The sequence below is a fragment of the Pangasianodon hypophthalmus genome, chromosome 26 (assembly GCF_027358585.1).
Source record: "Pangasianodon hypophthalmus isolate fPanHyp1 chromosome 26, fPanHyp1.pri, whole genome shotgun sequence".
NCBI lineage: Eukaryota > Metazoa > Chordata > Actinopteri > Siluriformes > Pangasiidae > Pangasianodon > Pangasianodon hypophthalmus.
This window is the reverse complement of record NC_069735.1, coordinates 450,121-463,678: the sequence shown is the minus strand read 5'-3', so window position 1 is coordinate 463,678 and position 13,558 is coordinate 450,121. Positions and strand designations below refer to the sequence as shown.

The window sequence follows — 13,558 nt, the reverse complement described above, 5'->3', positions numbered from 1 at the left end:
TAATCGACTACATCACATGCACACATTATGATTTTATGACCTCAATTTGTGGCCCATTAAATACTGAGTACAATTAACTCATGATATCAAAAATAAAATAAATATTTTGTGGCCTTTCGAGTCTCTTGCTGCACGATATTACTCTTGCTGAAGCTTTATGGACAGAACCTTCTGGATCAAGTGCTATTTTACACGCTGCTAAATAATGAGTGTGGAAGCCTTATTGTTAAATTAAACTAAATTCTGCTGTCATTAATATGATAATTACGTCTAGGACTTTTCCTGCAGCAATTTATTGGCAATAAAGCCTACTAGAATCCTATTAAATGCTTATCTGAATGCTTGCAATCATCTCAATTATATATCATATTATTTGTTCATTTTTAATTATATGTTACATCATATTGCAGTTGACAGCAAAGGAAAAAAATAATTTTTAGGCTTAAAGGCAAGTGCTTAGCTTTAACGGCGATGATTTAGATGCTATTAAAAATTCCCATCTTGGACACGGCTACTCAAAAAATCTCAGACGTGTGAAAAACATGCAGGTGATTTAAATCAACTTAGAAAATCAACTTAAGAACACAAAGAACAAGTCAAGTCAAGTGGCTTTATTGTCAGTGAAGAGGGTGAAGAGTGTGTGTGAGAGGAGCATGGGGTCATTTACAAAGGTTTTGTTGATTTTTCTTCATCATCAATTGCATTTGTTGATAAAAACCAATCAGCCATAAATTTTATTTGGCCACACCCACAAATCGCACCCACAGAGCGCCTCCTAAGTGCAGCGTGCACTAAATCTTCCAGTAATGCAGCTCAGCCACTGCAGCGCATTGGCTACCATACACACACTAACTCCTCCTCCTTTTATAGGGCGCCGTTACTTTTGTCCTCATTGAATAAGACATTTAAACATGATAGCGTAATCCGTTTATAAAATGAGGTACAAATAAAGTTTGATGAATGAGGCGCAGTGAGAGTGTACAGTGTTTACATGAAGAGATGTAGTGTTTATTGCTGGGAATGTTTAGCATTAGCACAGCATTTTCATGTGCAGAATTCTTGCTCAGGCAGCAGCAGTGAACATGAACCATGTGAACTATACAGCCTGGGGAAAGAAAGTTGTGAAAATGACTCACAGGGACCCGAAGTGTTGTAAAAAGCAGCACAAGGGAGGAAGGTGTCGCGAATATCAACTGGCTGTTCAGCATGTGTATTGTCCCTAAGAGCACAGCTAATCTGATTTGGGCTTTGGAGACCTTTTACAGAGCTGCTGGTCTTCATTTCCTTCATACACTGTAACCTGCTTCTGTCTTTCAAAAACCACCTCACGTCTGTAAAATGAAAAAAAAAAGTTGTTTTATTATTATATTTATATTCAAGGCAAACGAATATAAATATAAATTATAATAAAAATCTTTTCAAATCCTTTGGGTCAAAATATAAATCATTAATCACTGGTTTAATTTAGCAATATGACTTCACACTCATTAAAATAGCACTTGATCCAGTTTTACAGCTATCAAGCTCTAACAGTTACTCATGCGAACACCTTAATCAGGCCACGAGATACTAAATCAAAGTCGTGAAATCGTAATGTGTATTATGAGATTTTATCAAGCTTTCAACTCACTATATCTGATTTTGTTGAATTAATAAAATAACACCAGTGTTTGCGTTAATTCGACGCTCTCTTGTGTTCACGGTGTGAAGGATAATCTGACCTAGCGCTCATCTGCTACGCTTACAGAGAAACTTTAACTTCATTCATCATTTTATCTAAAAAAAAAAAAATCACTCCTGAGGATAAGACGTCTCCTTCGTGTGGGAAAAAACCTTTTATGTGGACATATTGTAGTTACACCAAACTCCTCACTCGAGACAACATCACGCAAGAAACATGTGCTTAAGTAAAAACACCTCTGCTTTAGACAAACTCCGCCCCCGTGTGTGTAAATCTCACATAACTTCTGAATAGCGCTTAAGTCTGTAGTTACATCAAACTGTCAGACGGCGGCACTGGACTTAGTTACGTTTGCGCTCTGAACGCTGATGTGCTTGTGCTTGCAACTTCCTGCTATTGTATGTTACTCAACAAACTAGTGACATAAATATAATCTGAGACCCAACAATCATACGTCTGGAACATATAGACGCCAGCAGGCAAGTATGTGAATATTCAGAGATTGTGATATCATAACCTGAGACATTATTATATTATTGTAGGAGAAAATAGGTAGCTGTGGGAGGATGTGTAGTAGTGAGTGGGTATGGATTTGTATGGATTAATGAAGGATCAGATCGACTCTGACTGTAAGGAAGATGAGGACCGTTTACACGGCTGGTGACCGATCAGCAGAGCCGGAGTACCGAATGTGCTCTGCATTTAGCAGCATATTCTTCACCGTTCTTTTGCACTAAAAGCAAATAAATGTCTGCGATTAAATTTATTACCAAAGTACAGCGCATCGTATTGGCAAAATAGTTTTTTTTCCTGCAGGAAAATGTTCATATTAAAAGCTCAGAGCAAAGAGGAAAGAATTTGCTATAAAATACTAAACTGTGATGAGTCGTATAAAGTACATGTGATTTTTGAGTGTGAGTTACAAGCTTCTGAGTAAGGATAGGAATGAACATGTAATGAACTTCATGAATGTAGGTAATCTAGAAACAGAGATTCTGCAAAATATATACTTATGTAGTAGAACATAAAATGAACATATAAACAATTATATTTAAACATATAAGATATAGACGTATCCAATAAAATCAAACCACATCTGTAAATGATTTGTAAATGGCTTGAAATAAAATGTAACGTCACTGCAGACTAAAAATCATTTTTAATCTAATTAAGCACAAACTAAATTAAAAATCTGGTGAAACAAATCTTATAATAATCATTGGAAATTATCATTCGGTAAAGTACTTTATATTTTTCTCTAAAAAATACATTACAAAATGCAAATTACATAAGCACAAATTTATAATGGATAAACTTATTACATGAACAGCCCACAAATCAATTCACTTGCAAAGTAAGCACATTATTCAGTAGTCAAACGAAATGAAAAATGCAGACATGCCGTAGACATGATCCCATAAGCCAAATAAGTTCATTCAAGTGGGTGTGAAAGAGCAAAGAGCATTCCTGATTAATGAATTACTCTGACTATATTATACCTTGTGATCAAGAAAATTGTTCTTGAGTCCAAGGTCAGAATTGTGCTTAACTAAGACAATCCTCTGTTTTGGTCTAATTCCGCCCTGCACATGCAAATCCCAGCTTGTGTTTAAAGGCAGTGGTGTATGCTTCATACTGCCACGAAAACGCTTCAGCTGTTTTCCATGGACTACACCAACACACATTGTGCTCACACACACGCACACTACAGTGTAAATCCATATGAGGATGGGTTCTCTGTTGAGCCTGGTTCCTCTCAAGGTTTCTTCCTATCACCATCTCAGGGAGTTTTTCCTTGCCACCGTCGCCCTGCTTGCTCATCAGAGACGTCACACACACACACTTCACTTTACTTTTGTTTGTGTAAAGCTGCTTTGAGACAATGACCTTTGTAAAAAGCGCTATACAAATAAAAATGAATTGAATTGAAGTGTAGACACTGTTTAAAAACCCCTTCTTGGACACTTATACTCAAGAAAAATCTGGCAACCTCAGAGGTGTAAAGTACACGCTGGTGATTTTAATAATCTGAATGTGGAGCTCAAAAAATTCACTTAAGTACGCGCGTAACCCGAGTCCAAATACGAGTCTTAAGTCGCCATCTTTGATTACGGCCCTTAGTGAAAAACCCAGTTTCAAGATGTTTATTTATTTTCAGGGGATTAGGGGAATAGTGTACATAACTGTTAAATTCTCAATTGTACATTTACACAGAACACATAAGGCCAAAAGTATGTGCACCCCTGACCATCACACCCATATGTGGTTATTCCTCAAACTATTACACACAATTGTATGGAACGTCTCTGTGTGCTGTAGCTTTACAGTTTCCCTTCACTGGAACTAAGAGACTCAAACCTGTTCCAGCATGACAATGCCCCTGTGCACAAAGCGAGCTCCATGAAGACATGGTGTGTGAAGGTTGGAGTGGAAGAACTCGAGTGTCCTGCACAGAGCCCTGACCTCAACCCCACTGAACACCTTTGGGATGAACTGGAACACCGACTGAACCCCAGACCTCCTCGACATCCCAACATCAGCGCCTGACCTCACTAATGCTCTTGTAGCTGAATGATCACAAATCCCCACAGCCACGCTCCAACATCTAGTGGAAAGCTTCCCAGAAGAGTGGAGCTCATTATAACAGCAAACACACGGGAATAAATCTGCAGTGAGACGTTCAACAAGCACATATGAGTGTGATGGTCGGGGTGCACATACTTTTGGCCATACAGTTTCTAGTCTATTCTTTTCTATTCTATTCTAAACAGTTAGTCTTATGCTTAAGGTGGGTTCTCTGATATTTTTAAGTAAAGCGTATTCTAGTTTAGTTGTTTTTTTTCTTCATACACAGCCTATAGCAGACATATCTGATGATTGCAAATGAGGTGAAGGCAATAAATGAAAGAACAGACAGCAGGAAGAGTAACACATCTACGGAGTGGTAAGAATACCAGGGCATTTTGTACGATTCTGTTCGTAGATGAGCTGCACCACCATGCCTCATCGTGTGCTCAATCCAGAAGACAGCATTGCCTAATGGTTTTACTGGAACATCTCTGTGGAGTCTGGAGAGTCTTTGCATATTGTCCCGGTATGAAGGGTTATTGAGAACTTCTTTCAAAGTTAAAAGGAAGGAGTCTTTGTCCACAGTTGCAAAATTGACATTCTTTGCCACTCCCTTCACCCTCATTTTGGCAAGATTGTCAGGCTGATCCCAGACGAGTCCAAAACCAATTAGAGGAACGCCATGATAGATAGCTTCCTGAATTCCATTGGTTCCACCATGAGCTACAAACACGCGGGTCTTAGGGTGGCCAAGGAGATCATTTTGTGGTATCCAGTCCATTATTAAGGTATTGTTCCCAACTGTGGAAGGTCTTTCCCCTTTATATCTCCAAATAACTTTTTGTGGAAGCTCTGCAAAAGCCTCAGCTATCAAATTGGCTACATCATGAGGAAGCTGACCAACCAAAGTTCCCAGAGACATGACAATGATGCCATGTTCACCAGAGCTCTGCACAAAGTCCTCAAGATGCTGTGGAAGAGGTTTGGATGGTTTGCAGTGGAAACCACCAATGTAGATAACATTTGGCATCGTAGGGCGTGGAAATTCAAAGATAAAATCGACTCTGAACAGCCACAGATCTGCTCCTTGAACTAACTCAACAAAGTCTACTCCTGGACCAAATAGCTGATTACACAATTCATTGTATTTTGAAGCTATAAAATACTTAACCTGTAATTCAGTTACAATGTACATGACAACATTTACCACTCTCTCGAAAAAGCTCATTTGGTCTGACAGCTCTATCATTGGAAATGGTACATAAGAAAGTGGTGAGGGAGCGATTGCAAAATGTCCCTCGTTATATACGGTCCACCGAACATTAAGTACAAGTGGCAGATTGAGATAATGACTTAACATGACACCACTCATTAAAACAGGGTCACTAATAAACACGTCATATTTGGCATCTCTTAGGGACTGCATTAGTTCCTGATCTTCAGTAATGCTGATCAACAATTTTCTCTCATTCTCCACCATTTCAACTGCTTTGTCCAACATCTCCTTCTCGAGTTTCAGACGAGTCCACATGGAACCCTCCCTTTTAATTTCCAAGAGCCTAATTATAGCACTCTGAAAGAATTCTTGATCAAAGTTCCCTTTGATTGGTAAAGTGATGGAAGTGTAAAACAGGGACTTTTCTTCAATGTACCAGCTGTCCGAAGGTCGTATGACTGTGACATTGTGACCTCTCGCATGAAGAGCCTCAATCAAGATTTTCATGTTGACCCAGTGGCTGCCATCCACAGGGAAGACCAGAATGTTCCCAGTATAGACTGAGGCTACCACCATGGTGAGCAAGACCAGGCCAGAGTTTTGCATTTTTCGTCCATTCATTGCAGTACCTACAGCAAAGAACAGAAAGCTAGAGATAAATACATTGAGAAACACAAGTCTGTTTAATTTCGAACATTGATTCTATGGACAAGTTTCATCCTATGCACAACTGATTAAGAATGCTATTACTAAAAAAAAAAAAAAAAAAACATATCAAATCTCATTGGAGAAATGTGAAAATAGGTTCTCTGGTCTGATGAGAGAAAAAGTGAAAAATTGTGGCCTTGGCTCAAAGCACTAATTTGGTGGAAACCCAACCCTGCTCGTAACCCTGGGAACAACACATTAGGTAGTTTCACATAGTGGGGGTGTTTTTCATCAGCAGGGACTGGCAACCTGGTCAGACTTCACAGCTGAAGAGGGTGGATAGTCTCTTGAAAGCAGTTGTACCTCCCTGCAAGCTTTATGCCACTGCTGCCTGAGGGCCTTGGATGACAGTTTGTTCAAGGATGTCCTACACTCTGAAAAAATGACAGCAAATGAAAATATCTTGAATATAGTCATCAGATAATTTTCATTGCTAAAATACCATTTTGCAGTGTATGTGCTTTATACATATTGTCCAGCAAGCAGAGGATGGTCTCTGACTTCTCATTAAACCTTATCAAAATCTTGACATTTTTTGCCTCAGTAGCTGATTCTGGGCTGCTGCCTTATTAAATGCAGAGCTTATAGAATCCCACTGTTGAGCCATGGACGCTGAAGTCAAAGATGGTACAATCTCCCTTAGATTCTCATCTAAGGAGAGCCAAAACTCATCTCTAGCTTCACTTGCCCTTAGCTGGGCACAAGGTAGCCACCTCTTGCTGGTCATTTGCAGTCAGAAAGATGGTCAAACTGTCATGTGGAGTTTGGACATAATCATGTGGTCAGTCCAGCAATCTGTACTAGTCTCAGAGGTGCTCACACTGCTGAATTCATCGGCCAGAAAATCAGACAAATATCAGAACCTCACTGAACTGTTCACAATACCCAAGTGGTTGCAGTGAGTTGGCACCGAGTCAGGAACGTGGCGAGGGGGTAGTAGTTGTTGAGCCCCAAAATTTGTTGACAACTGGGAAATTGGGGCTAAAATTATGCATTGCACTCTACGCTTAAGCGTTCTGCCAAAACTAGACTGGATTCAGAACCAAGAACCTGAATGTGTTGGAACAGCCAAGTCAAAGCTCAGACCTCAGTCTGGTTGTGAATATGTAGAAAAACTGATACCACACATATATTGGCATATATATATATAATTAGTATGTATGTATGTATGTATGTATATATATACATATACAGACTCACCCAAACCGTACAGTTGAAGATTAGAAAAAAATCACCTACTCTTTTTCCATTCTTCAGCTGTCCAGTTTCTGTGAGTCTGTGCCCATGATTGCCCCAGATCTCTCTCATCAACGAGGTGTTTCAGCCTGCAGACCCTCTTTTCAGTATGTTTTTTGTTTTTCGCACCATTCTGTGTAAACTCTAGAGACTGTTGTGTGTGAAAATCCCAAGAGATCAGCAATTTCTGAAAAACTCAAACCAGCCCATCTGACACCAGCAACCACGCCACAGTTAAAGTCCCAGAGATCACACTTTTTCTTCATTCTGATGTTTGATGCGAACATTAACTGAAGCTCTTGACCTGCGTCTGCAGGATTTTATGTATTGTGCTGCTGCCACGTGATTGGCTGATTAGAGAACTGCATAAATGATCAGGTGTAAAGGTGTAAAGGTGTAAAGGTGTTCCTATTAAAGTGGATGGAGAGTGTATATATTGTCACTTACAGACAGTTGCGCTTCCCCTGTTTTAGTCACCAGCCGCCACTGTTATAGACATATTGCGTAAATTATATGGTAAAATCCTAAGTCCATTTTAGTTTCAGGATGTAACACAAATACAAAATGTGGAAAGGTTGATGGGGTAAATACTTACTCAAGGCACTGCTTAAAATAAATATGAACTTTAAACACTTGAGATATGGACATATTCACTAAAGCTAAACTACGACTAAGATAAATAATTAGTAAATGCCATGAAATAAAATGTAACCTCATTGCAGTCTAAGAATGATTGTTAGTCTCATTTAGTACAAACTAAATAAAAGTTTGGTGAAAGAAATCTAATCTAATCTAATCATTGGAAATTATCATTCCCTCAGGTACTTTGTATTTTTCTTATAAACAGATAGCAAAATACAAATTATAGAAACACAAATTTATAATGGATAAAGTTATTACAAGAACGGCTCACAAATCAGTTCACTTACAAAGTCTTTTTTTCCCCTAAATGCATTATTCCATAATCAAATCAAATCAAAATGCAGACATACCGTAGATATGATCCCACAAGACAAACAAGTTCATACATGAGTGTGTGTGTGTGTGTGTGTGTGTGTGTGTGAGAGAGAGCAAAGAGCATTTACTTCCGGAGCTCAGATTAATGAATTATTACTCTTACTATCGCTAGCACTTCCAGTTTGTGAGATAGAGACAATGTGACGGGGGGAAACCAGTCCAAAGCATGGATATGATTTCAGTGGATAAACTGGTAGAAATTCTGAATTTTGAATAGATTAAACTTGTTTTTACCTTTGCTTTTTTATGTTAATAAGTAGCTCAGTGTGAGGGAAAACCTTAGCCAAACACTCCCACTGTTATCAGTTAATTATTCAAAAAGAAGATATCAGACAGCTGTTATGACCTCCATCTTAATTTCTTGAACCTATTAAAAATAAGTTCTAGAGTTTGTTTTTAAAACAGAGGTGCAAATTTAGGGCCTTTGCCTTTTTCTCAGTAAAAAATCCTTTTTTGTGTGTGTAGGAGCCGAAGAAATGTATGAAATGTTTGTTAAACTGTTTATATTTATGTAACTTTTTTATGTTTTCCCATAATGATATGATGACGTGGGCTTGTCTTTTATTCAGGCAGCAGACAGGTGAGGGGGCGTGGCCTGTTACGGAGGGAAGGGACACAGTTTTGAGACCGTGATCAGCAATTGTAGGGGAGCACCATTGTTTATTCGTTTTTCTATGGTCTTATGATTGTTTTCAATAAAGAAATTAAGTTTTCGAACAACAGACCTGTTGTCTTGGTAACCACTACGTCGTCACTAACAATCTGATCCAGCTAACTCAGTATTCCACGTATGAATAACAAGCTCTAAAAAGGATATGTAAAATACAAACTGAGTGAAATCTAATCACTTATGGAAAAGTCACAAATGTTAAAAATTTACATTTAAAGACACTTCATACATTTCACTCATTATTTGCACATGTGATTTTTTCCCCCATGATTAATTAATACATTTGAATGTCAATATTTTTTAAACATAATTAGTTTATTTCCATTTGTGAAACTTTGTTTTTTTGTAATTTTCTACACATTATTTTTCACACATGACTTTTACATGATACATGATTCATTTTACACATTTTTCATGATTTTATATGTAATTATTTAGATGATTATTTTCACACCTGACTTTTTGATTCCCTTATTTTCATGTGGTTTCATTTTCCAAATGTGATTTTCACCAACGAATAAATATTTTTCACTATTGTTCTCATAATCTCATGTGAAATGTATGTGATTTTTCCGTAAGGGATCAGCTGCCATCCTCCGTTACGCACCTTCTATCATTTCAGTTCCTCTCTCCTGCTGAGCTTCAATTCAGTGTTTGATTTGGTCCAAAAAAGAGTTTTTTTTTTATTAGTCGTCCTTCTTCATGATCTTTTACACACACACACACACACACACATGCGTGCACACACATGTATTCTCTCTGTCTGCACTACAGTAAGAATAGGAGTGAAAACGTATTAATATACATTATTTGAATTCATGATTCATTCATGCCCTTTATTCAAATCTGATCCATTATTAATGTGCCCTTAAAACTACAGTGACACTTTGGTGACTGATACACTTTCTTTTGACCCTCTCTTCTTCCTTTATATTCCCTCTGTACAATTAACGCAAAGAGAATTTAACGATTTTATGTCAATTAAGCGAAGCACAGATAATTTCATAAAATAAATTACAAAGACCATTTTTTCCTCTTGCTCATTAATCCTAAAGAAACCACAAGTGTATCTGTAAAATCTGTAAAATTATATCTACAGTTATTGAAGGAGAGTTATGATTCTGAGCTACTGTTTTTTTTTTCTTCTTCCTCTTTGTTGAACCTCTTCTATAGACGTTCTGGATTTGGTTCTTTCATAGAGTCGGCCTTTATGATTACAGCAGCAGCTCTTACATACAAATCTACAGAATCCAGGTCAGATTAATCCTAATAATCATTATCATAATCATAAATAATGAACTTCTCCCTTCCCCCAGATCTGCACAGCTAATTAGCTAATGCCTTATAAATAAATATGTTTTCAGCCTAGACTTAAGGATAGAGACTGTGTCTGAGTTCCAGCACTAATTGGAAGGCTGTTCAATAGCTGGGGGGATTTGAAGGAAAAAGCTCAACCCCTGCTGTAGTGCTCTTCATTATTCTAGATACTAATAAAGAGCCTGCACCTTTTGATCGAAGCAGGCGTGGCTGATCATAAAAGACCAGAAGTTCAGCCCATTCAGTGCTGTATAGGTCATTAGTAGCATTTTATAATCATGTAGAAGGGACACAACTTCATGAAGAACTTTTTCCTGTCCAATTGATCGCACACAGCATCAGTTATGTGGAAATTAGTAGTGTGAGTGTTTTTACTGTAACACTGCCGCATTGCTGGTAGTTTGTGAGCAACCTATATACCGTGATACATATCGTGTATTGTAGAAATGTCTTTGTGAATTGATATGAAGACTTGATATTCTGTCATATCATCTTTCCCTGGTTTGCAGTGTTTGGGAGGAAATCGTCAACAGCTTCACCTGTCAGTCACTTCTCCCAAAAATACAGTATGACTCAAATCTTTGTCTTTCTAGAAATAAAGATTTCTAAGCTGTATCATGAGGTATAATAGCTCTGCTCCCAGCCGAGTTTAGTGCCAGACGTCTCTCGCCAGCTGCTGAACAAGCACTAGACTATTTTTTCTGCTCTCTTAAGGAAATGGCTTTTAAAAGGTGAGACAGGATCTTGAGTCTTCCATTTTTGCTTCCAGTTAGTTCAAATTTCTTTTTCACAATTTGATTATAACATATTATGTCCAGGCTGCCATCTCACAAATAATATTCAATCAGCAATACTCAATAAAAATGCTAATAAAATTTGTGCATTTGTGCATTTGTTATAATGCTTTATACCACACCACTGCTGAATTCTGGAGTCTCATTCGTTATCGTTTCTATAGTAACAGCTCATTCACAGGGGACTCATACGGCAGACGGTCCACTGATAATAAACAGATTGTTGATATGGTGAAGTTTTTCTGTAAGTGTTTTGCAACATCTTCAGGACAGAGGAGTTTACGCTTCTTTGTGTTTTCTCGCAACATGACAAGCTGCGTTTTTTTTTCTCTTATTAACATGAAGAGAGAGAATAAAGAGAGGCTGGTGAGGGAACGAATGTTTATAGCTGCTATAACGTAAGTGACAAACAGGAACTAACTTGTTTTACGACGTTCCACAACTAAATATAAAGGGATACATATTGATGAGTTGTTCAGTTTATTCAGTTTATAATTTTGTCTAAGAACAGACCAGAAAATTATGGCGATAGTAAAAATATGGCAATTTTTAAAAATGACATATTGTTTTTTTAAATAATGTATTTTATATTTTAATCACAGTGCTGTACATATCATGGAGTAATTGATACGGCAGACATATTGGAAGAATAGGAGTGATTAGAGAGCAGGAAAGAAGACCACTGTGTTGTCAGTGAGGGCCGAGACGAGGCATTTTGTTCTCCGTAGAGATAACAGTGATCCAGCGAGTGTCTTTCACAAAACACGTAACACTATCATATACAGCAGAGTCGGTAAATATCATCCACTGACTGAATATTAGCTTAAAAGTGCACAAAGTGATAATTAAATCTAAATCTATTAGCATAACGTTTAACAGTGAATCGTACACGACTTTATCTGCTCCGGTCTGTGTTCGTTTTACACGTCGGTGAAAATGAGTGTGTGTTTTTGTTGTGCTTTCACGGGTTCAAATGCAATTTTTCTACTTTTCTGGGTCACAGACACTGTTATGGCCAAGAGGAGAATACATTCGAATACATTATGTGTGTGTGTGTGTGTGAGAGAGAGAGAGAGAGAGAGGGAGAAAAAAGAAAGAATGAGAGTGGACACACACACACACACACACACACACACACATACAATGTGTGTAATGTGTGTAATTACAGAACTAAAAAACTGAGGCCCTCTCAGCTATTCTGAGACTGCTTGCTGTGCTGAGAATCTGTTTTTTTGTTAATTGTGAGTTTTTACTCATCACACACACACACACACACACACACACACCTGTTCAGTAGTCGTGTCGTCTCATTATTTTTTTAAACAATACTTAATATTCAGCAAAGAAAAACGTGTATATCATAAATAATCATTCATATGGTGAAATTTTCTGTAAGGAGAAATGTGTTTATGTAACGTTTATGGAAGGAGTCTCCAGTGTCAGCGCTTTGTAACAGTCAGAGGTAAAGCTGGAACTTTACGATTTCCGACGTCTTCAGGACAGAGGAGTTTCCGCTTCTTTGCGGTTTCTCAGTGACACGACAAGCTGCGCTTTTTTTCCTCTTATTAACGTGAAGAGAGAGAATAAAGAGAAGCTGGTGAGGGAACGAGTGTTTTATAGCTGCTATAACGTAAGCGACAACAGGATCTAGTTTTCACTGACGTGAACATGTAAAAGTGCAACAATTTGTTTATTAATAAATTAAAATGTGTTAATTATTAGTAGATTTGAATAAAACCAGGACATGAGGTTAATTATAGCGTTTGAGTGGAAGGTTTCAGGAATAAATCTCTGTAATAGTTTTGAATAAATGAATATGATGGTACATATTTAAGTTAAAGATTTAATCTGTAGACAGTGTACCAATGAATGAGGAAAATTTTGATGGATTGATGGATGTTTCGGATAAATCAAAAAACAGGGCTCACAGGATCTCACGGCTGTGGCTTTATTACTGCTCCAACCTATTTTAGACGGAGAGAGGGGAGAGAGAGAGAGAGACAGAGAGAGAGAGAGATGGAGAGAGAGAGAGAGGGAGAGAGGGAGGGAGAGAGAAAGAGAGAGAGAGAGAGAGAGAGGGAGAGAGACGGAGAGAAAGAGAGGAGAGAGAGAGAGAGAGAGAGACGGAGAGAGAAAGAGAGAGAGAGAGAGAGGGAGAGAGACGGAGAGAAAGAGAGAGAGAGAGAGAGGGAGAGAGAAAGAGAGAGAGAGAGAGAGGGGAGAGAGACGGAGGAGAAAGAGAGAGAGAGAGAGAGAGAGACAGAGAGAGAGAGAGAGAGCGGAGAGAGAGAGAGAGAGAGAGAGGGAGAGAGAAGAGAGAGAGAGAGAGAGGGAGAGAGACGGAGAGAAAG

At 38.2% G+C, this 13,558-nt stretch overlaps 2 protein-coding genes across 8 annotated transcripts in view; one reads left to right on the top strand and one right to left on the bottom strand.

Annotated features, from left to right (window-relative positions):
* elfn1b (extracellular leucine-rich repeat and fibronectin type III domain containing 1b) overlaps positions 1 to 13,558 on the top strand; it is a 61,112-nt gene that overhangs the window by 20,346 nt on the left and 27,208 nt on the right. The gene's annotated exons all lie outside the window — the stretch shown is intronic.
* LOC113535586 (UDP-glucuronosyltransferase 2C1-like) lies at positions 2,914 to 8,517 on the bottom strand. Of its 7 annotated transcripts, none has more exons than XM_026929008.3 (4): positions 8,402 to 8,457; positions 7,857 to 7,895; positions 6,423 to 6,547; positions 2,914 to 6,094 (listed from the first exon to the last, which is right to left on the bottom strand). In XM_026929008.3, exon 4 carries the CDS (start codon positions 6,084 to 6,086, stop codon positions 4,509 to 4,511), a length of 1,578 nt encoding a protein of 525 aa, XP_026784809.2. In that variant the 5' UTR covers positions 6,087 to 6,094; positions 6,423 to 6,547; positions 7,857 to 7,895; positions 8,402 to 8,457; the 3' UTR covers positions 2,914 to 4,508. The 7 variants fall into 7 exon arrangements, with proteins under 7 accessions (XP_026784809.2, XP_026784813.2, XP_026784814.2 ...); XM_026929012.3 differs by having other exon boundaries at positions 6,477 to 6,547; positions 8,402 to 8,433; XM_026929013.3 differs by lacking the exon at positions 6,423 to 6,547 and having other exon boundaries at positions 8,402 to 8,481.

Coding starts and splice junctions, on each gene's coding strand:
- LOC113535586 (XM_026929007.3), bottom strand. CDS start 8,435: ATGAACTTGTTTGTCTTGTGGGATCATATCTACG. Junction 6,095..8,401: donor CTTGTGGGATCATATCTACG/GTATGTCTGCAT, acceptor TCTTTGCTGTAG/GTACTGCAATGAATGGACGA.